At 41.3% G+C, this 26,373-nt stretch overlaps 1 protein-coding gene and 1 long non-coding RNA gene across 12 annotated transcripts; one reads left to right on the top strand and one right to left on the bottom strand.

The window, feature by feature from the left end:
* Positions 1 to 5,766: 5,766 nt before the first annotated feature.
* ubap2b (ubiquitin associated protein 2b) lies at positions 5,767 to 21,712 on the bottom strand. 7 transcript variants are annotated; one of them, XM_053624381.1, is made up of 27 exons: positions 21,578 to 21,712; positions 18,730 to 18,867; positions 18,439 to 18,513; positions 18,244 to 18,354; positions 17,832 to 17,976; positions 17,627 to 17,701; positions 16,836 to 16,896; positions 14,525 to 14,598; positions 14,345 to 14,397; positions 13,831 to 13,901; positions 13,436 to 13,646; positions 12,577 to 12,781; positions 11,261 to 11,502; positions 10,676 to 10,866; positions 10,442 to 10,598; positions 10,190 to 10,229; positions 9,772 to 9,907; positions 9,597 to 9,654; positions 9,338 to 9,500; positions 9,145 to 9,236; positions 8,913 to 8,963; positions 8,593 to 8,674; positions 8,110 to 8,427; positions 7,895 to 7,996; positions 7,689 to 7,750; positions 7,024 to 7,215; positions 5,767 to 6,497 (listed from the first exon to the last, which is right to left on the bottom strand). In XM_053624381.1, the coding sequence occupies exons 2-27, from the start codon at positions 18,823 to 18,825 to the stop codon at positions 6,420 to 6,422; spliced, it is 3,141 nt and encodes a 1,046-aa protein (XP_053480356.1). In that variant the 5' UTR covers positions 18,826 to 18,867; positions 21,578 to 21,712; the 3' UTR covers positions 5,767 to 6,419. The 7 variants fall into 7 exon arrangements, with proteins under 7 accessions (XP_053480356.1, XP_053480361.1, XP_053480360.1 ...); XM_053624386.1 differs by having other exon boundaries at positions 7,024 to 7,200; XM_053624385.1 differs by having other exon boundaries at positions 8,913 to 8,960.
* Positions 20,299 to 24,669, top strand: LOC128607516 (uncharacterized). Of its 5 annotated transcripts, none has more exons than XR_008385886.1 (6): positions 20,299 to 20,457; positions 21,347 to 21,435; positions 21,584 to 21,787; positions 21,882 to 22,999; positions 23,165 to 23,788; positions 24,224 to 24,669. It is a non-coding gene; the product is annotated as an uncharacterized LOC128607516 (long non-coding RNA). The 5 variants fall into 5 exon arrangements; XR_008385887.1 differs by having other exon boundaries at positions 21,584 to 22,708; positions 22,916 to 22,999; XR_008385884.1 differs by having other exon boundaries at positions 20,300 to 20,457; positions 21,584 to 22,999; positions 23,165 to 23,466; positions 23,648 to 23,788.
* The last annotated feature ends 1,704 nt before the right edge of the window (positions 24,670 to 26,373 follow it).

The raw sequence follows: 26,373 nt of genomic DNA, 5'->3' as shown, positions 1-26,373 counted from the left end.
GTGGGTAGCATTGCCACCTTACAGCTCCAGGGTTCAAATCTGAACTCGGGTTACTGTCTGTGTCGCGTTTCACATGTTCTCCCAGTGTTCACGTTTGTTTCCTCCAAGTTCGATGAGTTCCACAGTCCATAAACATGCAGGTCGGCAGATAAGCAACACTGAATTGCCCATTGGTGTGTGAATGTGTGTGGGTATGGTGCCTTGCAATGGAATTGGTGTCACATCTGGGGTGAATTCTCTTGCCTTGCTCCCATTGTTACTGGGACAGGCTCTGGCTCCACCTTGACCATGAGCAGGATAAAGTGGCTACTGAAGATGAATGAATTTTCACCAGTGGGTTAAGAAACAGTCCACGGACTAAAAATATCCATCCAACAGCAGGCCTTTTGTATGGAAAAATTGGTTGTAATAAATAAGCTATTAATTGTCAATGTACAACTAGTACAACCACCCAGATATGTGTGTCTTCTAAAGTGGGCTACAAAGAGTTTTTGCCCTTATCCATTTATGAGCATAATCTGTTCACTGGGTGGGAAGGAAGGGATTATTCTCTCAGCTGTCACTAGTCAGTTATAGGCACCTGCGAGAGCATTCCCCTTAAAATGTGTAGGGGTGCCCTGTGATGTTGCATGAATAGATGCACTGGCGAAGCTGCATATGTCTCAGAGGAAGAAAGTGTTGACCCTCACCCTCCCAATTAGGTAGCTGTTGTTCAATAGGGGAGAACTAGTGAGTGGAAATGGGCAATGACCAAACTGGGAAATGGATCAAATGAATACACAAGCATTATTTAGACACACACTACCATGCCGCTTCTGGATTGAGAATTGTCCACCTCCACAATAATTTTAGGTCATCTTTGGGCTTTTTCCATTGAGGAACATAATTAGGGTGACTTGTCAAATTGTACCAAACTACAGATGGGCTTAAAGCTAACTGCGACAGTAGAGTGCACCTAGTTGATAGGGTTACTTGATTAAAAGGCCAAGAGTGTAGATATAAGTTAGGTGTACCTAAACTGGCAACTGTGTATAATTACTATATAATACACCGTATCGTACTCGCTGTATATACGTACTATTGTACGTATACGTTTTGGGCATCATCGGAAAATATTTCACTTTGATTGATTGTTTGTTTTGGCAACAGTTGCCTAGTTACAGTACCTCGACAGCACATGCGAGCAAATCCGCACTAATTACGGCCAGTTTCTCCTACAAGAGAAGATACGAATTTCGCACATCCTTGTAAAACGACATTAAAGGGATGCCATTCGTTGTGAGAGTGTGAGAGTGATTTAAAGCAGTAAAGAACTGGTGAAAAACATACACACGTGAAAACTGTGCAGCGAAATCAACTATCCAGCTCACGCAGGAAGCGAACAGGCCCATTCAGCTGACTCGCTACCGGGTGGTTAGGAGGTGGGGTGGGGTGTGTTGGGGGGCTTGCAAATCCATGTGACAACCCTTTACCTCGAGAGCCAAACTCCCCCCACTCCCCTCAAGTGTCTCCTTTTTGTCTATAGTATCCGAGGACGGCTAGCAGTGACAACTCACACCCGCACACCCCCTCCAGCATTCCACCGCACATTCCTACTGACGCTCCACGCGATGGCTGAGATTTTGAGAAGAATTAAAAGAAGCAATGAAGCGTGTATTTTTTTCTTTCTTTGTTTTTTTTTTTTTCAAAACAACTACAACCAGTGGATCTTTTTTTTTATCAATTATTTACTTATTTTAATCTAGACCACCTAAAAAATCCCCCTGAACTCCGCTGGATTTTACTTGGCCAGGGAGAATCTGGCCTCCAAAAATACTAGGGGAAAATCCTTTTAAAGAGAGGCCCCTTTTTGCTCAATTAGTGTGTAGCTTTATTTAGACGTGCAGCATAGACTGCTCTCATTGACCTGTATGTGCAAGCGGGACGGGCAGCAGGAAAACAAGCCGGTGTAGACACAATACAGGCTCTGTGGCCCATCACTGTACCACAGGGTCCTCTGATCCTGGCAGGTGGAATATCCAACAAACCGTAACACAGAAGGTGGTCCCCAAAATGGTTCTGCAATTGGCCACAATGTTGAGGCCTGCTATGAGTATTTTATTGTAAGCAATTATTATTATTTTTTTTCCTTAAACACTTTATTGTAGTTTGATCATGTTTTCTTTTCCATTAGGGTTGGGAATACAATATCAGCACAAAATGGCTGGACCAGAAACTGAGCGCTGAAATAAAGTTAATAGGTAGTGATTGATAGTGTAACTATAGAACAATTAACATGTTGGAATTTAAATGAGATGCTTATTCAACTTTAATGGTAAATAGTTCTATGTTTTGGATAGAAAGATATGTCTGGTATAGAATTAGTATTAAACTGCTAGACCTTATAAACATGATCAAATGTTTTGGTGTGTGGGTGTGAGAGAGAGAGAGAGAGAGAGAGAGAGAGAGAGAGAGAGAGAGACTGAAAGATGATACTGCAGATGAATGATTCCTCTGGATGTAATGTAATGTAAAGAAGAAGATGCTCTGTGAAAGAACACAAACATTACAAAAATACTGTTTAGTACTAAGGGATGCTGGCTTAATGAGAACTGACTAATATAACGAGAGCCACACATAGAGTAAAACCAAAGCCATACTACTGTTAATGCATTCAGGACCAAAGAATTGGATTGATTTGTTCAGAGACTTTGAGGATAGCTGGTCTGATGACTGGAAGTGAGTGCACATCGTGTATGTTTAGTGTACACAAACAACGAATGTGGGTACAAAGATCACGCGAATGTATGACCCCCAGTACATCAATAAATAGTCATAGGCTTGTTTACAGCTAGAATGTTTGTCCTGAACATCATCCAGTTTAATACTACATAAAGAGTACTTCGAGGTCCAAATGTAAAGAAGGGTTGTTTTTCGTTAGTTTTATTATTAATATTCGGCTTTTTGTTTTAAAAATAATTTAAAAAAAATGCCACAGCTAAACGGTATGCCTGCAATAAAAGTCAACCAGTGATCATCCTTTAGACAATGCTTTGAGAAAGATTGGTTTTGACTATTTTAATTGGTGGAAGAAAACTCCAAAAGCTGTTAAAATATCAATCAACACATCCAGGGCCAGATTTGAGAAAAAAATCCTGAAAAGTTGACAATTCCATAATTTTGCCACAATAGGTCTGGAAGAGTTGATGGAAGAAGTTCTATACAAGTGTCTTGAGTCTTGTTAAATATTTCAGGAAGAGACTCAGTACTGTTTCCTCTCAATATAGTAATTGTGGGGGCGGCGATCATCTTAGAAAAACGAAAAGGTTACTATAAAATGATACAGCATCCCCATATGTTTCAACTACAATATTTCAACTATATGTTGAAATATTTGTCCCTTCTCAAGGAGAGTTAGAAAGTCATTGATACCCAGCATTAGCCACACATAACGTGTGTACTTTGAATGCATACGTGTATGCATAATCCTTTTGGTTAATATTTTGAAACAGATATTCCATAAATGTACTGCTTTCGCAGCATACATAACGAAAAGATGGCTTCAGTAGGAAGCTGTTAGGTGTTGGTAGCTGCAGGACAAAACGTTCATATTCTTAGCTGTTTAGTGGGTGGCTGTGGTAGATCAGGTTGTACACTAATCGTAGGGTTGGAGGTTCGATTCCCGGCCCACATGACTCCACATGCCGAAGTGTCCTTGGGCAAGACACTGAACCCCAAGTTGCCCCCGATGGCAAGTTAGCACCTTGCATGGCAGCTCTGCTACCATTGGTGTGCGTGTGAACGGGTGAATGAGACAAAGTGTAAAGAGCTTTGGATAAAAGCGCTATATAAGTGCAGACCATTTACCATAGTGAGTACCATATACTCTGTGTGATTTCACAGTTCCTAAATTGTAAGAAAAGTTTTTATTAAAAAATAATGAAATAAAAAGGTCTGTGGATTTGATTGTAGAAATAAGTGATCGCATTAGAAGTGTCCACCTGAGCCTGGATACACTGCATTTGTTACTTGGTCAGCAATAACATTGAGACACACTGTGCCATTCAGATCTTATTCAGTTTCTATTCAGGCCCAAGTGTGTGTCGAGAAAAGATTCCCCAAAACACTACATGAACACAACAGTTCTTTAGTGGTCATACCAAACCGGATAGCTCGCCGGACTTTTGTTGCTTGTGCAAAATTCTGATCACTTCATGAGCTTGATGCAACTTTTTCCCACTCCATAACAGTCCAGTTATGATGCTCAGGTGTGCACTTAAGTAGTGTTTTCTCGTCTACATCAGAGACGGTCTTCAAGAGGAAATCTGATAAGCAGTGCGTTGTAAGATGACATCCTGTACACTTTGGAGGTGATTTACTTGGATGGGGCCCGGTCTGTGTGCTTGCAGTGTTCTTTACCATTCTACCTTGACACACTGATTTACAAGTTCTTTGTAACTATGGGATGTTTTTAACTTTCACTTTAGTTCCCTCTTGTGGTTATGAACAAAACTGCAGGTTCAAAATACTACATGAAACTTGTCAGACCGTGCAAAAAGTAGGACAAAATGAAAAAGAAAGAAAGACAGAAAGAAAAGCAGAGATGATGATAAAATGATAGGGGATTATAAACCACAGCAGATAAGACTACCTTTCAAGTTCTACCTTAGTACTGCATTTGTATAAGTGATGCTGAAAGATATCTGGCTTCCTTTCAGTTGATAGTTTAAAGGTAGGGACTTTATTATTATTAGGTATAATGTTAGTGATTAATGTAAAATACATAAATTCATGTTTAACACTTTTAGCAAACCAAAAAAATTGTTTACTTTTTTAATTTACTTAATCATTCTGAAATTAATTCAATTATAAAGAGTGCAAACAATCCTACTCCAACACCATTTCATATTACAAGCGTCACCAAGATCTGGAAGCATCGGAATAATTCATCTAAATTTTATATATATATATATATATATATATATATATATATATATATATATATATATATAGAGAGAGAGAGAGAGAGAGAGAGAGAGAGAGAGAGAGAGAGAGAGAGAGCATTTCTCACTGTTGCTAACAAAATTGAACTTTGAAAAACTCAACATGCTGAAGCAAATAAATGACATCACAAAACCTTTGGATTATTAACAAAATACACCTTGTATCAGAAGAACAATTACTGAAAACAGTTTATAAGGAAGTATGTTGAGAAAAACAAACAATTAGCACGATTAGCTAAACAACATGAAAGGACTAGGACGAGAAATTGTATTTTTTGTTTATTATTTTAAAGTGTTAAGGGTTTGTCTGTCCTAATTAAACCAGCTATAAAAAATATAATCATATTTAATCAGTAATCAGAGCTGCTAAAGTGAGGTGGGGACACGTTTGATGTGTGTGGATAACTTACAGAGCTCTCTCCAGTCATCAGGGTTGATAAATTGAAAAAAGATGAAGCAAACTCATTGAAACTAGTGTCTCATGGTTACTGATTCTGTTCCATCAGTTAACAATGGCTTTAAAATATACTACGTGGAAGAGTTAACCATAGTACTTAATACAGCACAGGACAAATTACTTTAAATATTCTTAAAAATAAAAAAGTTTTTTTTTTTTTTTAAATCCCCTTAACTCAGCAATACAACTGGCAGTTGGTATTTGCAAAAAGATAGTTTTTTTTAAAACCATTTACAACATTAATAATTGTATTTGTCCAACATTTGTACTCTGCTTGACTGCAAACACAAACACACTCATGAAAGAAATAACCAACAAAGCGAAGGGTTGAATAGCTCAGAACCTTTATTTAGAGGGCAACAGGAGTTCAATATAAAACGTGGGTCTTTGTGTGTGAACTTTTTGAACCAGCGGAAAGGAGAACAGCATTCAACAGACATCTTTTCCCTATAACTGTGGCATAGCCCAACTGTGTAACAATTCAAGCATTTAATGCTTTAATTTCCTTAAAATGAACCTCTCCTGAAATCCGCCCCCCATCTTTTGCCTTCCTCCTCCTCTTTCACAACTCAAGCGCTCATCGAAGTTATTTGTCCCCAGCGTCCTCAAAAGTTTTCCGTTCTCGCTACATCTTTGCAGTTTTTAAAAAGTAAACAAAAAGCAGAATATCCTTCAAAAAAATAAAATGGCGCGAGCACAACTCATGTTCGGGCTTTAACATTTACAGTATATATAAATACTTACATTAATATTTTACATGAAAAACCTAATTTTGGAGAAGAAAAAAAAAACACAAAAAAAAAAAGAAATAGGCAGAGGAAAACTTTGGAGGGAGGGGTCAGGGAGAGATTGTGTGTGTGTGTGTGTGTGTGTGTGTGTGTGTGTGTGTGTGTGTGTGTGTGTGTGTGTGTGTGTGTGTGTGTGTCTCAAGCCAGCAGCAGGACTGAAGAATGAGATTTGGACTGTTATCCAGTATGAAGTCAGTTGGCCCAGTAGGGGGAGCTGTAGCTGGACTTGCCCTGGCTCTTCTGCATGCTGCTGGACTGACTGCGCTGAACCTGCAAGGAAACAAAATCACACACGACACACATTACCCTTTTGCTCACTCTTTAGTTTTGCCCACAGAAACGATTTATTTCCACATTTTACAAGAGCTAAATTATCCTTCAGCGCTACCGTTACTGTGTGATGCGCTGTGATTAGCAAAGCAGTCCTTTCACTGCACAGAGCAAAAGCATCTTTTCATTACGCACTGGTGTGGACTTGTGAACAGTAACTTTTATGCTACTAAAATCAGGAATACAATGTACCGAAGAAAAACTACAGCCATGATGGTGTCCTATGTATAGGATAAAGATATAGCACTTCTTGGTCACTAGCAGTGTTAAACTACATTTTCTGCTGAATGAATGACAGCACAGAACACTTCAAGTTATTTTTTTGTCCCTGAACTTGCATGTTAAGAAAGAGGTTGGAAATTTAATCAGCAAAGTCTAATGTTATTAAATTGTCCAAACTGAATGGTTACGTTGCAATAGAAATTTCTAATTTCTGCTTAATCCTAAAGTGTAAAAGTGTGTGTACCTGTGTGTCCTGGGCCACGTGGTGGTGTAAAAGCTGAGAGGGAGGCTGCTGATGGGGGGGCAGGATGTGGAGAAAAGGTGCAGGGGCATAGCCAGGGGCTCCTCCAGGGTTCAGGGGTCCAGTGCCTCCCAAAGCAGAGGGAAGGCTGAACGTTGCCGGGGTCGCCGTGGGGAAACCCTGTTTATCAAATGACTATGTTCAAAAGAAAAGAAACAGGAGGGGGGGGAAAAAAACCAAAACAAAAACAAAACAAAAATAATAAAAAATAAATAAATAAAAACCCCCACAGGTTTCCACTTTGTCCCATAAAAGGTCAACTGTTCCTAGATAATAGAAAAGATTTCTAACCAGTTCTTCATGAACCAAATTGTTAACCTATCTGTAAATTGGAATATTCAACATAAGAAAAGCGTTAGTAACACTCACGTCTCTCTCTCTCTCTCCCTCTCAATATCTTTAGAGTCTAACAGTTTCAATTTGCATTATGTAGTGAGAATTTTAAACACGTATTGATTGGACATTATTTGTCCCAGTGGAGCGAAAAATAGGTTGAAAAAAACACTAAGATTGGAGAAAAGAGATCCAGTTTAAGAGCTGTAATTATGTATGTAATGTGCTAAACATTTATTTTTTTAAATTAATTGTCTTCGGGTGTAGCTTCTTACCTGCGTCTTGCTGTACATAGCTGCACCAAGATCGGAGCCGGCAGAGCCCGACAGTCCAGGTGCTGTGGAGAGGCAGGTTTAGGTCAGCTGCCATTGTATTTCTATTCCTCATATTGCAACATAATCATACTTTACATTAGGGGTAAAAATGTTGGTATGCTTGCCAAGACTTGTATTTAATTAGGTTTTGAGAAAGTGTGCGAGACCTTTTCCTGTGCTGTTGCTTGGCTTGGCTTGTGATTGAGCGCTGCCACCATATCCTTTCCCATAATCTCCTCCAGCATGAGATTGAGACAGGTCGTCATAACCTGTGTAATAGAAAAGGTTTCAAAAGCAGCTACCTTTAAAAGTTACACAAAGATGTTCCTCGATGAGATTTTAAACTGCAATGTTTAACCGGTCCCTTGTGACCGATGCAGACCTGAAGCATAGGTGTGTCCGCCATAACCAGCCTGGTGCTGGTACTGTGCGTGCTGCTTGGCTGAGGCAGGTGGCATGAAGACGGTGGGGCCGTACTGGAAGGCACTGGGCACACCTGGCATGCCAGCATAGTAGGGCAGGCTGGTAAAGCCATACCCAGGGGGCAGAGGAGGATTCAGGAAGGCCTGGCCAGGGTTCTGTGGGGCCTGTGTTTGGGGAGGAACTGTGCCAGGCTCAGACTGTGAGGGGGCAACTGACGAGAGGCTGGTGGTAGGTGCCGGGGAGGGCGCGTCACCACGAGCAAACTTAGTAGCTTCACCTACAGAGTGCAGTAAGAGAACAAAGATTACACAAACTCCATACAATTTAAAAAAATAAAAAAATAAATAAGTATATGTATATACAAAGTAACACAGCACTCTGCTCTTATAAGTGCGTTTTTAATACAATTTTCAAAATGTGGTACTCCAAGATGGACAGTCACCTGAGTAAGGGTTGTTTGATAATCCTCCGTCTCTGGCAGCAAGGGTTGTTGTACCAGGAAAGGCAGTGATTCCATAATAATCCTACAGAGTCACAACAGCACAAAAATTAATACACAAACACAAACACAAAATACAGCTACATAGCAATCATTCACAGCAGCTAAAAGCAGCCTATATATATCGGCAACATTTTTAAAACTATACATGTAAATTTAGCGTAAACAATATTTTTCTTCCATAATGCATCTGGAATATGATAGCCACAGTTTCTCAGAACTAGCCTACTTGCAAAGCTGGGCCACTGCCACAAAATACTTACAATGGGTAGGCGTGACTGCATCATCTGCAAGTCTTCATAGCCATAAATCTGCTTTAAACAAGAAAAAGAAAAAAAGACTGCTTTTAATATTCCACCACACCAAACTTGTTTATCACAACAGACAGGGAGCTAAAAAAAATCCATTACACAAGGCTGATTAGAAGAGCTGAAACATTATACAAATAACTGTGACAAAAAAAAATAAAAGTAAATAAAACTGGGCTGGACTTACGGGATAGGCAGGAAGCAGTCCTCCAGGTCCCATGATGTACTGATTAGCCAACAGTGGAGGCAAACCTTGAGCCAGGTTGGGTGGTGCTTTGCCTGAGGAGAAACACAAAGACTCAGCACTTATAAAGAATTACAGGCAGATTAGATTTACTGCTGCTGCATGAATAACAGCAATCTATTTCAGCATTATTTACCAGAGGTGGTGGTGGTAGTCTGCAATGGTGCGGAACGCCCTGTGGATGGAGCCGAGGGGCCGTTGGTGGACAGGCCCGGTGCGCCATTGCTCAGGCCATTTGAGGTGAGAACTGAGCCTGAGAAGGCAGACAGACTCCCGCTGACATCACTGGCCACCTGAGACTAAGGAGAAGAAAAATAATAACATCCACCATATAATAATAAACAATATAAAAATGCTGTTAGGTAGGCAAGGGTGAAAAGAGAAAAAGTACTTACACCGAGGCCAGTAGTGGCAGGTACAGCAGATCCTAACGTAGTTCCACTGCTCACATGACTAATTTAACCAAAATAAAAAAGGAGGAAGAGAAATCATCAATAAAGGAAGAATGATCCCCCAGATTCTCTGCAAAAAACACATCGGGAGTGCAACAGCTACACGGCGTGAATGTACCTGCTGAGGGAGGGAAGAGCGGCGCTGGGTGTCGGGGCTGGTGCAGACGACGAGGATGATGGTAAGGATGACACAGCCATGCTGTTCTCAGAGGACAATGCTGTAGACATGGACTGAGGAGTGCTTGAGAGGACAGCTACAAAGACAGACAGATGTGTTGAAAATCTAAATCCATGCAAAACGTCAGCCCTTCCTTCTAGTCTAATTGAATTCGGCTTCAAATGCCTGTGGTGTTAAACCAACTTGACTATTTTTAGCTCATGAGGTATTCACACTTGCAGTTTAATTCCCAACAGAATCGACTATATACTGCCCCCTGGACTAGGCTCGCACTACGTTTTTTTTTATTACAGTACTTATGAGAGTTTTTTGGGTGTAGATTTGATGGCGAGTTGATGCTTTAGCACTAAAGACGTACCATCTTGTGTAGTGGAGGGCCGTACTTCACCGAATCCGTTCTGTGGGCAAAAGTGAACAATCCATTGAGTTTACAAAAAAAAGTTAGTCTCCAAGAAATTATCAGAGTCAAAAATCAGCATTACTATCTTTTAAATATACACATAGAGAACAAAATAAGAGGTAAGGCACGAAATCAGTAACGTTCAGTAACGCCAAAAATATTTAGAGTGTGAAATGTGGATAAGATAAGCAGCCATGCTGTTTGCCCTACAGTCAGTGGGGTGGAAGAAGTGGTGGTGGGTTCCTTGTGCAGACTGGAAGTGGTTGGTACAGGGGCTGGGGCTGTGGGTAACCCCAGAGATGGAGAGGTATATCTGGGCTCCATTGTTGCTGTAGGTAGGGCAGGAGGAAGACCAGCCACTGGCTCACTGAAAGGACAAGAATGACGGTTACCAATTAAAGCTGGGGTGAAGTTGCCCAGTTTCACATGCGAGCATGTTCTTACCCGACAGTGCTCGATTTGGAGTACAGGTTGCTCTGGGTTTGAGCGAGAGGAGGAGCAGGCTCCTGGCTGCTTGTTTCGAACTGTCCAGTTCTTTCTACAGCAGCCTCAGAAGCAAAGTCCAGGGCACCAAACTGCACATTCAGCCCAGACACATCAGCAGAGCCTGGCATCTCCACTGCTGAAGAAGGTATCTGGAAATCCAGACAGACAATTACTGATTTTCTCAAATTTATTTTATCCCCCCACCCCTTCTGTAAAACTCCATAAACCATATAGCCGACTGAATCGTCCATGCTGAAATAAGTATCATATTAATTTATAGAGAACCAGGATTATTATATCAGTGGTTAAACATGTCATTAGCTGAAAGAAAGGGCATCCTCACAGCAACACCTTTTCAGCCTTTTTCACTCACTGCATTCTTAGTAATTGATCTATATAATACACCACATGTACCTATTAGGAATCTACCCTGAGAATGTTTTGCTGCAAAATGCTAAACATCTTCATCAGGCTAGCTAAATCGAGTGCTACAGTATTCATTGAAAAGAACAAGACATCAACATCCACGTTTCAGACTCTTACTTTGGAGGGTGGGGGCATTCTGCGTCTCAGGGGTCTGATTTGTTTGGGCTGATGGGATTCTATGCCCGTGGGGGCACTGGTCTCTCCGAGGGGTTTCAGGACAGGCGAAGAGATGTCTTGAAGGGGCAGGGGGGGAGAGGGGTTTCGGCCCTGAGCCGGCAGGTCCGATAGGAGTGTGGAGTTCTGTTGCTGGGTCAGCTGACTGAGGATGGGGGAGGGGTCAGGCTGGGTCTTCAGATCCACTGGGGAAGAAACAGATAAGACATTCAGCACAGTCTGTTTGAACTATAGTGGTCACCCTAATAAACTATAATATTGCATTAACTTTTGGTTCAAATAATCTACATTATTGTACGGCACAATAATTAAACTTTAGTCCAAATCTTCTTGACTGAGTTTTTTTATTATTATTATTTTACACTGTTGTAAAAATAAGGATGAGGTAATGAAAATGAGTTCTATAATGCATCAAGGGTTTTTTAGAAGAAGATGAAGAAGCAGCCTTTATTTGACACATATGCACATTACTACACAGTGAAATTCTTTTCTTTGCATATCCCAACTTTTTAGAAAGTTGGGGTCAGAGCGCAGGGTCAGCCATGATACTGTACCCCTGGAGCAGAGAGGGTTAAGGGCCTTGTACAAGGGCCCAACAGCGGCAGCTTGGCAGTTCTGGGGCTTGAACCCCCTGATTATCTCATCATGATTTATTTCATATACTTATCTTTCACATCTTTTTTTTAAAGATCATCCAGACTGAAATAATATACAGGTTTTTTTTAGTATAAGCATCTATGTCCACGGATGGACAACTCAAATTCATTAGCTGGCCTACGAGGTTTCCAGGAAACGTAATTAGCTAAGCCAACAAATCGCCAATGTAATATAACTCCAAGAGCATTAATCCTGTAATTCCGCATTGCCATAGTCCTTAATCCATCATGATAATAGCTTTGATGTAGCACCTGATGTACATTAATGCAACAACAGCATGTCTTTGGCTGATATTTCGGCTACAAGTTCAGAATGGGAGGAGAATGGGGGGGTGGGGAGGATAAGTCCACTAAAACCACCCACCAACCAGAGAGGCAACTACAAACAAAAACCTAATAGCCAACACATAGTTTGCTTGTCTAAGACACCCAGGCTAGTATTCACCCTGGGCATTATACTGGAATATTATTTCAATTACGTTATAACCCTCTAGCTAAGCCTCTGATTTCTTGATGAGTTCAGATACTGATGTTACAAAGCTGGAGTAAAGCAGTTTAATAAACATATTGTGTGTGTATCAAAGTGTTTAAGCTGCTACTCACTGTGAGTCACCGTAACAGGGATCTCAGCTTTGGGTTCATTCAAAGCTAAGGCTGCAGGTGCAGTAGGGGGAGGAGAACTGGATTCTCCAACAGGGCTGCCATTGGTCAGGGCAACCGGCATCTGATTGGACAGAGGCGAGATGTGGGGGACACTGACTGGCTCGGTTTTCTGTACATCAGGCTGAAGTGGTCTGGAGCCCAAGAACTAATGAAAAATGGGGGGGGGGGAATAATTTTTTTTAAAAATCGAGGTGTTTAATACATAATACACACCCATACCTCATTTAGTAACAATATCTAGACATATATCCCTTGTACTTCTCTTAAAACTAAAAGCCTAAGCTGGGAAAAGTTTTATTATATAAAACAAACTGCTCGTGCCCTGCCTGTAGACTGATCCCTGTCTACTTGCCTGGACAAATGGAGCAATGCAGTACTGATGTGCATTGCTTTCATTCTTTTAACTATATGAAAGGCAGACAAGCTCCAGCTGGTTCAGAAAGGAAGGTTTCCTTTTCAGTGTACGACCGACTGCATATTACATTACTTCCTTTAACAGTATGCGCAAATGGTCCAAGCTGTGGGTTTATCCATAAATCCATCTAACGTTCAACAGCCCTGGCTGAATATTCATATTTCTGTTAACAATCAAGAAAAAGGAAGATTAGGCTTGGTGAAAACCGAATAAACACACCAGAAGTATGACTTTAAAATTTTGAAAAATATCCTCAAGTAGCTCAAAAGCATGTAGTGTTGGATAAATAAGGCGGTCCCGTATCTAGTCGACAAGTTTCAGACCACTGAAACAATTAACCAAATGAACGCAACCACAATACGCCTTCCAAGTGCGTGTCCTCACCGAGGCGGCGTGGGCGTAGGTGACAGCAGCAGCAGAAGCATAGCTGTTGGCAGCAGCTGAGGCATAGCTGTGTGTCTGTGTGCGAGCTGGGTGTTGTTGAGAGTTGGTAAACACCAGGCTCTGTGTGAGCGGCTCTGGGGACGACGGCTCCAACCCAGCCAGATCAGAGTCCACTTCTGCTGCTTTAGGCAACAGAGAACTCAGATCCACCCTGCAGGATGGAAAAATTTGCCTTAGACTTCCATTTTGAGAGAGGTTTGAGGCAAAACGTTTTCAATTTACAGGGAAATCTTTCATGTCTGTTATAAGCACCCACATGCTACACATGAGGTGACTAGAGATTAGGTTTAAAAATGCCGGAGTGCTTCTTTAATGTGTTGAAGCAGAGCTCTTACCCCTGTCCAGGTGTTGTGTGGTTCTGGGAAGCAAGCGCAAAGGAGGCAGTGAACACTTTGGTCTCAGAAAGCTGTTGGAAGAAAAAAGGAAAATAGTCACACATAAGCAAAGGTTAAAACATGATAAATTGAAGAACAAAAAAACACAACAAAAAACAGCCAGACAGAACAATCAATAATCCTACATTCACACCACCAAAGCTGTCGTTGCTTGTAGGTATTCACTGACCCACAGCGTTATGAGAAATGGGAGTAGTTTCTTATATAGCTGATAATGTTATATAGAAGTTAATTATGCTAGGCTTTGTACAAGTTTCATTGGGATATTAGCAAAACTCAAACTGTACTAGCTACGTACGCTCACTAAAGGCGCCAACGATTTCCGCTACTCCCTTCCAAGCCTTCGTTTGGATTTGTTGCTTTACCACGTTTTATAAAATGAAAAGTCGCCCGTCTCTTTGTCGCTTGCTAGTGTGAACGTAGGATTAAACAGCAAAGAAATTAAGTCACCCACATCTTCATTCCAGTCTTCTGCAGCCCAGTCTTCCAGGTTGTTTCTCCAGCTTCCTAATATGTACAGAGCAATGCCCAAGTTCACAAAAACTACTATGTTCAAATGCAGACAACCATCCGGATCATTCTGCTGCATCTATGGACATGATTCCTATAAAAACAGAGACAGAGAATAGCGTACCTGCTCCGTCAGTAGTGTCGTTGGCCGTCTCTCCTGGATCACCAGAGCCAGTGTAATCAGCAGCGTAGTACGTCCTGCACACCCGAACAGATTAAAGGATGGTAGGTTTGATAAGATTTCGGTTCCCACACGTGTGGAAAAAGTACTGAAATTATTAGTTAATATTAAAAGAAGTTAAATGATAAGCTTCGGATTGCTGAGGCGCTATAGGACTGCAGTCCAACACCACTATTAGATCCACGGTTCTAGCAGGAGTTCCTCCCATTTATACATATAACAAAAATTAACACAGACATCAACAACGGACCGGCGATTCTCACAGGATTACACTTTTATATACCAAACCATCACAGTTGATGGCTGTGCACAGGACAGAATCATTGCTAGCAAAGTTATTAGATTAATTAATTACATTTTTCAGTCATCAGGTTTCAAAATCAAATAGATGGTAGTTAGTTAAACCAATCAACCAACCAAGTTGGAACAGAGCTTTTAACAAAGACAAGGTGGTTACAAGCAGTCATACCACAGTGCTGTTGAACACTCAAAAATACGGAAGTCCTTAAGTCATACATTATTAGTTACAGTTACATTTATATTAGCGCTTTTCTAGACACTCAAAGTGCTTTACATGGTAATGGGAGGGGGAATCTCAACCACCATTAGTTTGCAGCATCCACCTGGATGATGCGACAGCAGCCATAGTGCGCTAGAACTCCCACCACACACCAGCTATTAGTGGAGAGTAGAGAGTGATGTAGTCAATTCAGGGATGACCACAGAGAATCAGGTTTAATGTATCATCTGAAAGACAGTGCTGTTTTACAGTATAGTGTCCCCGTCACTATACTGGGGTATTAGGCCCCACACAGACCACGGGATGGGTGCCCCCTGCTGGCCTCACTAATAGCACTTCCATCAGCATCCTTAGTTTTACTCAGGAGGTCTCCCATCCAGGTACTGGCCAGGCTCATCCCTGCTTATCTTCAGTAGGAAACCAGGTGAGAACTGGGCTGGATGAACAAATTTGTTTTTACATTGCTCAGGGACTCAAGCTGAAATAGCCTTGTGTCGGTCAGTGACTGACAACACTTGAGAAGGGGACACCCCTCTATCTTAATGTGGATATAAAGTCCAGCTCTACAGCAAGCAATTATTAAATTTATTATGGCCATGGCAAAGACCAGTCTCGTTCACAAGGCGTGAGATTTTACTGTGATAAAATTACGTTGTGAGATAATCAAGATAAAGGAGAAATGCATTCGAGATCACAAGAAAACTTTTTGTTCTGTTGAGATCAAGAGAAAATTACTAAGGAAAAAAAATACATGGCCTCTTAAGGCTTCTGCACAAATCTGTGATAAAATTTCTATAACAGCACAACATTGAAACTTAACTATACACAAAACATACATTGTCGTTTATTGAGATTATAAGAGGAGCCACACACTTTTGGGAACACCCTCCCAGCGTCCCAACCAGCATAGTGTACTTATACTTAAGAGTGTGGACTCTGAGTGTGTAGTGGGGAAAGGGAATAATTATAGATATTATAAGGAATAATTATATATTCCTTATATAATTTATCATTCTTATGATTTATTTTCCTAAATTTCCTTTACACCTCACTAAAATGCATCCTTGCATTCACTGTAGCAAACAGTCACAAAGCTCCACCTCCCTCATGCAAGAAGTGGGGGCTGAAGAAAAAAAAAAGGGGGGGGGGGGGGGAGTGTCCACAGACCAACACTTTGAAAATCTACAGAAAATAGCAGACCATCCGGGTACCTTAGGGATCCTCATTTCAACCTACTACGATTTGGGACACGCTGATTCTAATCTCGGGCACTATTTAGGACGGATAATACGGCAATTGTGACACCTGGTGTGACTTTGATTACTTTTCTACAAAAAGCGTTTTACTCATTACTTAACTAAACCACATTTAACCTAATAAATGTTTTTGTAATTAGCCATTACCATGAGTGACATTACGGATGTAGCTTGTTAAGCTTTTTGGTCTTCTAGTTTGTAGCTAGTTACAACCGAAACATTTCCTAATTAAACAGGCTACTATTTAATTTAAAAATAAACAAATAAATAAATAATTCACACACTTTAAATAAATTTAAAAAAATTCATATAAACAATTTGACCGCATGTGCTATTACTGCTTGACGGCATCGTACCTATATTGTACCTGAAGAGAGTGCCTTTACATTACAATCACTCCTCACTGATCAGGGACAGTGATAAGGCTGTGGAGAGGAAGTAACATCTAGGCAAAGTAGGGCAGATGACCTCTACTCACCCTATTCCCTGAGAGAACCTATTCACACCATCTCCTCGGCCTCTTCCTCGCCCTCCTGCACCTAAACACAGATAAGAGGACACAGTTACTCACAGAATACCAAACACTGGAGGGTTTCTGCCAGCAGTTTAGAACCAGCACAGGCCAATGTGCAACCTACAACCTTTGTCCAATAAAACCTTTTTCAAAATTTCCCCCAATCCCACAAAGGCCAGATTCTTTCACAAAGTCCTGCCTGTACAAAATTCACAAATAAATAAAAAAGGTACACATTCTCTTAACTAGGAACACCAGGGAAGTTAAAGGGGGGCATCGAACGCACTGCCACCATTTCTTATTCTTTGCCTGGCTTTCGTCATATGTTCCCCGGCGAGTCTCCTCCTGGCCGCAGCTGCTCTACTCGATGCATTCCTCTGACCGTGTGGCCTGCTAATGACGGTTACAGCACGACACAAATAGCAACATGGCAACAACCCCCTTTCCACAACTTCCAGCACCAACTGTGGGGTCCTGGCTGAAAACAGTGTTATCACTACTTGTTTATCTAGGCTTCAGAGTTGCACTGTAGAGCAATGATTTGTCCAATGATTGTAAAAGTGTAGGCTTTGGCTATATTTAGTTTGTAAGGAGGTTGCATCAAGTGCTTAAAGAAGGAAGAAATGTTTTTTAAAGGGTTATATAAGAGACTGGTATTATTGGCATAATCCCAAAGAAGCCCAAGACAAAGACAATAGACAGGGGTGTGAATTTCTAAGTTAATCCTCTGTGTGTGTGTTCACGTGTGCACTGACCTCTCCCTCTTCCTCTGCGCCCGCGCTCTCCTCTTTCTCCCAAAATCGTGTCAAACCCATTCTCCTCAGCGCGGCCTAGAAAAAACAAATTGCACATACGAACTGTTTCTAAGGAAATACGCCATTAAATTTTTTTTTTTAAATAAAATAAAGAAATAAAAAAACCCTCATGCATGTGTAAGCTTCTGACATGTGGACTACACACCTTCCTGGGTGCGGCTAGCTCCACGACCGCGTCTGTTTGGACCACCGCGGCCCCTGCCCTCCTTGTCAACCCTTCGCTCTTTTGTCTCTGCAGTCACACCTTCTTTACCCACGCTCTTCTTCTTCCCCACCGTCTCCCAGGAGTCCTGACCAAAACACAGCGCGCAGAGTAATCAACAAAAGCCTAACGCTGTAATCTGCATAGTTACAATACAATACAGATACCACTGTTACGCCTACAGATCAAGTTAACGTTTGGCAAAGGCATCATAGCCGCCACGTAACAGAAGCTCGTTCGAGAGTATTAACGGAAGTATTAAATCGATCTCGAGCATTTCTTGGAATAGCACTCAGTGACTCATTAAATTACAAATAAAAATGTGTCTCGACAAGCCGGGACACATTCCACTCACCTTGGCAGGAACCTCCTCCAACAGGAAGTTGATGGCCCTGTTAACATCCCCATGGCAGTCATGAAGAGCCACCATGCACTCGTCCTGATTTCGGCCGGTGACCTCAATGAGCTAAAAAGACACACACGAGCGCATCAGCTAGAAAAAGGATCTGTGCATGACTGCTTTTATGCCTCCAAGCCTGGATGTACTCACCTGTTTGACCTTCCCTTCAAAATCTGCATCATTTTTGTCAATCATCTGAGCCAGACGAATCTGTTCTGCCGTGGCCTAGATTAACCGGGGGAGAAAAACAAAAACGTAGAGATAAATCTCTTTGAACGAATATTACCAGTGCCACCTCTATAAATAAACTGAGCTATATTTTTGGCCTCTGGACATCATATTGCTGTGAGACTCAATAGCCATGTGTGGGAAGGTCCGGTACGCTTTTTCCGACCGTCCTGCTTGCGTGGGTGGATGGACGGGTCAGGACGAGACGCCTACCTGAATCTGTTTCTGTGGCTGTGAGGTGTGAGAGGTCTGTGGCTGCACTCGGTCCCGATTTCCTCGGGAGGCGTCAGCAACCACTGAAGTCATCATAAACAGTATATACAAAATAATGTATGTACAAAGTAGAAAAGTCTGGAAAAGAAGAAATAAAATATTTAAATCAATTTAAAAAAAAAAAAAAGTTGTGCAAAGCAATTTTCACAAACAAGCATGAGTGACAGGTGCAAACAGCAGCAAACGAGTAGAGGCTGTAAGACTATCATGCAGGCTCATGGGCAGCTGCTTAAATATAGCCATCCAAACATGGCCTGGACTGGTGTAGGCTTACACCAGGACTGAAAACCCCTCCCTGTGGCAATCTAACAGCCTTAAACACAACTGCACAGAAAATAAACATGTACTCATGTCATGACAGCGTGTAAAGGGACGAACTTCATCTTGTTCCTTGTCTTTTTGCTCTTTAATGCATTAGTAATGCGAAGTACTTAACCCTAATGGCTCAGCCCCCCTCTCTCCAAAAAAACCACCCAAAACTCCCTTTTATATCACAGCAACTCAGACTGGTTTCGCTTTTTACAGCGTACAGATCTCAATTCTTTATTCCTACACGTTATACTCATATTAGAAGACTGTTAAAACCGACTTGTAGTCTTAGTAGAGAGGTTAAAACGGCTAGCTCGGCTTGTTAACGCGACCAAACAAAGGCATATACAGAGTAAAAGTCCAGACAGTGCGCACTTTTAGCTTCCGCGAACATTAGCAACTTATATAACTATGTATGTATATATATGTATATATTCCATACAAATTCGCTTATTCGTTTTAATAATCCTATAATTAATTCCTTAACTAGAGCTGACCAGCCAAACGGTTAGCGCTAACTTTAGCTAAGCCGAACGGTTAGCGCTAACGTCAGCGATAGCAAGCAGGCTAAACACCGACCGACACACAAACACGCTCGTGTTATTTAGACGCATTTCGAGTCGTCCAAAACAATTCAAACGGTTCCAATATATATATAGATAAGGAAAACATCCGGTAAATCATCTCCACACGCCCCGGCAAGGAAATTTAGTAACTTAGCTAGAGAGCTAACTAGCGACCGCACATGCTAGCTAGCCGAGCTTTAGCTTACCCAGACTCGCACCTCGAGAAAAACCACGACTCTGTCTCAAACGCCCGTCTACCGACTACGTAGTGCACTAAGTAGAACGTATGAGGTGTTACTTCACATGTAGCGTGGCGCCTCAGAAAAAAGTGCAGGCGGAGGGATTTGGGACTGAACCCACGCCGTAACGGTTCCTAGTGAATGCAGTAGCGAGTGTGTCTACCGAATGTTCTGGTGAACCGCGCGCGTCCTTACTGATCCGCCGCTGAGCACTCTCACGAGCGCGACACAAATAAACAATCGTCGTGCAAGTTTACTAATATCGAAAGCGCTGTTAAGTTTCTTTCCGTAAACACAGCACGGACATACCGTCTCCGCTCCGTGAACGGTAATGTGTTTACCTGCCCACAGCACACCACGCTTCCCTCATGCAGTATGTGATGAGAAACGACGCCTCAACCGGAAGCGGTAAAAAAAAAAAAAAAAATCTGGTCAAAATAAAAGTCCAGGGACAAAAAAAAAATTATAATAATAATACTCTGCTGAAGAAAATCTATCCGCCAAAAGACAAGCCGGGCTGAACAAATTGGTAGAGAATATTAAAATGGATGGTGGTAAATGAGTTGATTTTCCATTAAGTTGAATTATGTACTGGTATAAAGTTGGTTTGTCGTTGGACGTTCGATATTCGCAGATATGCGGAAATTAAGGGACCGTCTCTAAAGTTACATACGACATTGTTATACACGTTTCTAACTTCAATAGCATTTGAAAGGAATGACTTACAGTCATATAACCAACTGTAAAGTGTTCATCTAGGTGTCAGCTATAATGCACAGCTAGATTTAGATTTTTGAAATTTAATTAAATAAACTATTAAATCATACGTAAATATTGCCATGTATTTCACTACAGAATGGGCCCATACACAAAATATACCATCATGTAAAGCTCAATAGCATTTGAAGGGAATGACTTACAGTCACACAGCCAACTGTAAAGTGTTCATCTAGGTGTCAGGTATGATGCACACCTTTTAGATTTCAGATATTTATTAAAATACACTATTAAATCACATTTAAATTTGACATGTATTTCATTACTGAATAGGTCCATACACAAAATATATCATAATTTAAAGCTCAATAGCATTTGAAGGGAGTGATGTACAGTCATGAAGCCAACTGTAAAGTGTTCATCTAGGTGTCAGCTATAATGCACATCTCAGATTTCTGATATTTATTAAAATAAACTATTAAATCATATGTAAATATTGCCATGTATTTCACTACCGAATGGGCCCATACACAAAATATGCCATTATTTAAAGCTCAATAGCATTTGAAGGGAATGATGTACTGTCACACAACCAACTTTAAAGTGTGTGAGGGAAATGACTAATTTTCACTTTGTAATAATTTTGTTCATGTTCATCTGAGGATAACGCTTAAGAATGCCATGTCATGTCACTGAGATCAGTACAGAATGTTTATCTGCTTACAGAGACACAAACATGTTCTTCTGTTCGAGGTTCATCTGTCCAAGATCCTAAAACACAGCCTGTTTGAACTGCCTGAAACTGCTTCTCATCGGTACACAGAATTATGTCATGCTCTGCGTTTCATATATATATAGTAGTGGTTTAGTACAAGGGCTTCAGAGCGCTCTCATTATTCTATCCTGCTTTATTCCATCCTGTATTAATCTTCTTTCTGTAATAAACCTTTTTTTTACCTTCAGAGGACGAGTCTGCGAGTGTTGTCTAATTTCCACGATAATTTGGCGTCTCCTGGGTGGGCTGCGCGAGTCTTTTCAGCTTTTCTGGACAACAAGTAAACCGGAGGACGCTCGTGGAAAAGTTTCACCCTGAGACCGTGTTGACACGCAGGTTGTTTGCTCTTTATTGTGCAGCGTGAAAGACCAATGCAGCCTTACCACTGACTGGTAGGAATCATCAAGAATTTAGAATTAGAATTTTATAAAGTCATTGTGTATTGGTGTCTGTATGGAAGGGAGTCAATGATGAATGTTATGTTAGAAGTGGCTGGAGAAGGAGGCCCTATGCAAGTTCACAGACTCTGGGCATTGGAAGACATCAGGAGCAGCATGGCGCATCTGCCGGCGCTCCACAAAGTAGAAGGACGAAAGTTTGGGGATGAACTTCAAATATTCTGCAGAGAATTCAGACCCACCACTCCTGAACTACGATGACTGCCCATGGCAAAACTTGGCACGGACTGGGTCAAGGTTTCAAGTGAATTCCCAGAGGATGTTGTCCGCCTGATCAACCCACAGTGGGATGATGAAGTCAACACAAGGTACAGAGCACAAATCACGGTGCTCCAGCAGAGGCTGACGAACACCTTTCCTGTGCGAATGGACATGACAAAAATAGCGATGTGTAAACAACAAGACTCAGAGACTGTATCACAGCACCTGTCCAGGCTCACTGAGATCCATGACGCAAACTCAGGCTTGGAGAAACCCGACGCTCTGGCAGATGGGCAGGCGGCCATCACAGCATGGGAGGCACATCTCAGAAACAGCTTTATGAATGGCATGAAACCAGAAATTGCCGCTATAATCAAACAACAATGTATCACCTGGGACACCGGAAGCCTCACCCAAGTGGAAAGGTATGCAATCCACACGCAGAAGCTCCTACGAGAGGCAAAGGAAAGAAACATGGAGAGGAGAGGAAGACCAAAAGCACACAGACGAGGAAGACCCAGCCGCCAGGCTATGGTCCAAAATTAAACTGTTATAACTGTGGAAAAGTTGGACATTTTGCAAGAGACTCTCCAGAGCAGAAGTGAACTGACGGGTGGAACTAAGGGAAGGGTGAGGCACCTGGGAACAGAAGAGGTGACATCAGACACCCAAACTATCAGTTAGCTCACAAAGAACAGGAATATATGCACACATCCACATCCAACATTAGTCAGACTGACAATTCACAAATGTCTGAACCAGTCATGACCCTTAACCTTTTAAAGTATAATGCCTCTCCTTTTACACACTTACCATGTATATCTCTTGTAGTTAATGGGCAAAGTGTCACATTTTTGGTAGATTTAGGAGCAACGTATTCAGTAATAAAACACTCCGAATTAAAAGAATCCCCGAAAATGAGTTCACAGCCACTGCACTCCATGGGTAGGACATTCATATTAGAATGTTTCTCTGAACCGTTAGTTTGTGAATGTGAAAATGGGAAAAGGAGTAACCCACCAATTCCTAATTTCATCTTCATGTCCAGTCAATCTACTGGGCAGGGACTTAATGTGTGTTTTACACTTAAATTTGATGTCCTCACCTCAGGGGGTAACTCATGACATTTCTGCAAAGGGAAAGAAACTCTCAGCTGACAAAGTATCTGCAATCCAGAAGATTCCCAAGACCCTGACAAAGAAACAGGTCCTATTTATCCTAGGTATGTGTTAGTATCGCAGAACTTTCATTCTAAACTATTCTATTCTAGAAGCACCATTCAGAGAGATGGCATATGTGACAGGTTGGACAGCTCATTCTCAGGTAAGTTGGATCCAGTTGCTGCAGAGTTTCCCCCGTGGGTATGTGCATTAGCAGCAGCTGAGAAAGCTGTGATGGCATCCAGAGACCTGGTAGGTTACACAGAACTGAACCTCTTGGTTCCACATGAGGTGTTGTTACGCCTACTTGAACAGAAAACCTCACACCTGTCCACCCAACGGTGGCTGCACCATAACACTATACTACTAGACATGCCAAATGTCACTATTAAACAATGTACTGTCCTTAACCCTGCTACTCTCCTTCCAACAGAGGGAGACGGGGAACCACATGACTGTGTTGTACTGACTAACGAACTCTGCTCCCCTAGAGTCGACCTGAAGGATGTTCCATTGGAAAACCCAGATCTAATCCTTTTTGTGGATGGGTCTGCGTCACGTGATCCAGAGACAGGTAAAAATTGAGTGGGCTATGCAGTAATAACCGCTCACGAGACGGTCTGTCAGGAAGTCTCCCCTCAAACATTTCAGCACAAGCAGCTGAACTGTATGCCCTCATAGAGGCATGAAGACATGCTGAGGGACAGTCAGTAAATATCTACACAGACAGTAGATATGCCTTTGAGGTAGTACATGATTTGGGGACAATTTGGAAACACAGGAACTTCCTGACGAGTTCAGGAACACACATAGCCCACCACAAACTAGTCTCTGAGCTACTGTATGCAGTCCTACTCCCCAAAACTATTGCAGTATGCAAATGTGATGCACACACTAACAAATTAGACCCTGTTTTCCTAGGAAACGCTTGAGCAGACAGTGCAGCGAAGCAAGCAGCTGCATCTATGGTCCCAAAAATCAAAAGAAAATAATCACTCCTTCTTTACAGCTTTCAGACCTCCAAGCACAAGCTACAGACGAGGAAAAGGCTGTGTGGCGCAAAGCAGACTGCACGGTTGTTGACGGAGTTTGGCGATGCCCCCAGGACTGTCCTTGTCTTCAAAGTTGACGCATGGCAGGGACCATGCGTCAAAAGGGGAAATGATAGTTGCGATAAAGCATTGGTTTCTCTAATTACTCTAAATAAAAATTGTTTACACTGTTTGCGCAACTCATAACGTGGGTTGAGGTTTGCATGTAGAGAAGGCCATGTCCCTACGTCCAAACAGGACTCAGATGCGGTAGTGATAATGATAATCTCCAGCGTCATGCTCTGCGTTTCATATATATAGTAGTGGTTTAGTACAAGGGCTTCAGAGCGCACTCATTATTCTATCCTGCTTTATTCTATCCTGTATTAACCATCTTTCTGTAATAAACCTTTTTTTAACTTCAGAGGACTGCGAGTGTTGTCTAATTTCCACGACAAGTATTCGACTAGGTGTCAGGTATGACGCACACCTTTTAGATTTTTGATATTTAACCCTACAATGCATGAACCAAAAAAACCTTCACGAATGCATAAAGGGGGTCATATGTATATATATATATATATATATATATATATATATATATATATATATATATATATATATATACTATCTCACAAAAGTAAGTATTATATCTTTTCATGTGACAACACTGAAGAAATGACACTTTGCTACAATGTAAAGTAGTGAGTGTACAGCTTGTGTAACAGTATAAATGTGCTGTCCCCTCAAAATAACTCAACACCAAAGCCATTAATATCTAAACCGCTTGCAACAAAAGTGAGTACACCCCTAAGTGAAAATGTCCAAATTGGGCCCAATTAGCTATTTTCCGTCCCCGGTGTCATGTGACTTGTTAGTGTTACAAGGTCTCAAGTGTGAATGGGGAGCAGGTGTGTTAAATTTGGTGTCATCGCTCTCACACTCCCTCATACTGGTCACTGGAAGTTCAACATGGCACCTCATGGCAAAGAACACTCTGAGGATCTGAAAAAAAGAGTTGTTGCTCTACATAAAGATGGCCTAGGCTATAAGAAGATTGCCAAGACCCTGATACTGAGCTGCAGCACTGTGGCTATATATATATATATATATAAGCCACAGTGCTGCAGCTCAGTATCAGGGTCTTGGCAATCTTCTTATAGTCTAGGCCATCTTTATATATATATGTGTGTATGTATATATATATATATATATATATATATATATGTGTGTGTGTGTGTGTGTGTGTGTGTGTGTGTGTATATATGTATATATATGTGTGTGTGTGTGTGTATATATATATATATATATATGTGTGTATGTGTATATATATATATATATATATATATATATATATATATATATATAGATGTGTATATATATGTGTGTATATATATATATATATATATATATATATATATATATATATATATATATATATATTTATATAGGGCGCACGGTGGCTTAGTGGTTAGCACGTTCGCCTCACACCTCCAGGGTCCAGGATCATGTGTGTGCAGAGTTTGCATGTTCTCCCTGTGCTGCGGGGGTTTCCTCCGGGTACTCCGGTTTCCTCCGGTTTCCTCCCCCAGTCCAAAGACATGCATGGTAGGCTGATTGGCGTGTCTAAAGTGTCCATAGTGTGTGAGTGTGTATGTGATTGTGCCCTGCGATGGATTGGCAACCTGTCCAGGATGTACCCCGCCTTGTGCCCGATGCTCCCAGGTTTCCTCGCGATCCTGAAAAAGAAGTAAGCAGTAGAAGATGGGTGGATGGATATATATATAAATTATTTAATTAATAGGACATCTATTTTTTAAAGAAAACCATTCAATCCAGTACAGGCCATTTTGACCCCCTTTATGCATTCGTGAAGGTTTTTTTGGTTCATGCATTGTAGAATTAGATATCAAAAATCTAAGAGATGTGCATTATAGCTGACACCTAGATGAACACTTTACAGTTGGTTGTGTGACTGTACGTCATTCCCTTCAAATGGTATTGAGCTTGAAATTATGGTATATTTTGTGTATGAGCCCATTCTGTAGTGAAATACATGGCAATATTTACATATGATTTAATAGTTTATTTTGTTAAATATAAAAATCTAAAAGGTGTGCAATACAGC

This window comes from Ictalurus furcatus, chromosome 5 (assembly GCF_023375685.1).
Source record: "Ictalurus furcatus strain D&B chromosome 5, Billie_1.0, whole genome shotgun sequence".
In the NCBI taxonomy this organism is placed as follows: Eukaryota; Metazoa; Chordata; class Actinopteri; order Siluriformes; family Ictaluridae; genus Ictalurus; species Ictalurus furcatus.
Note: the sequence above shows the minus strand (reverse complement) of the source record. Positions and strands in the feature narration are given on the sequence as shown.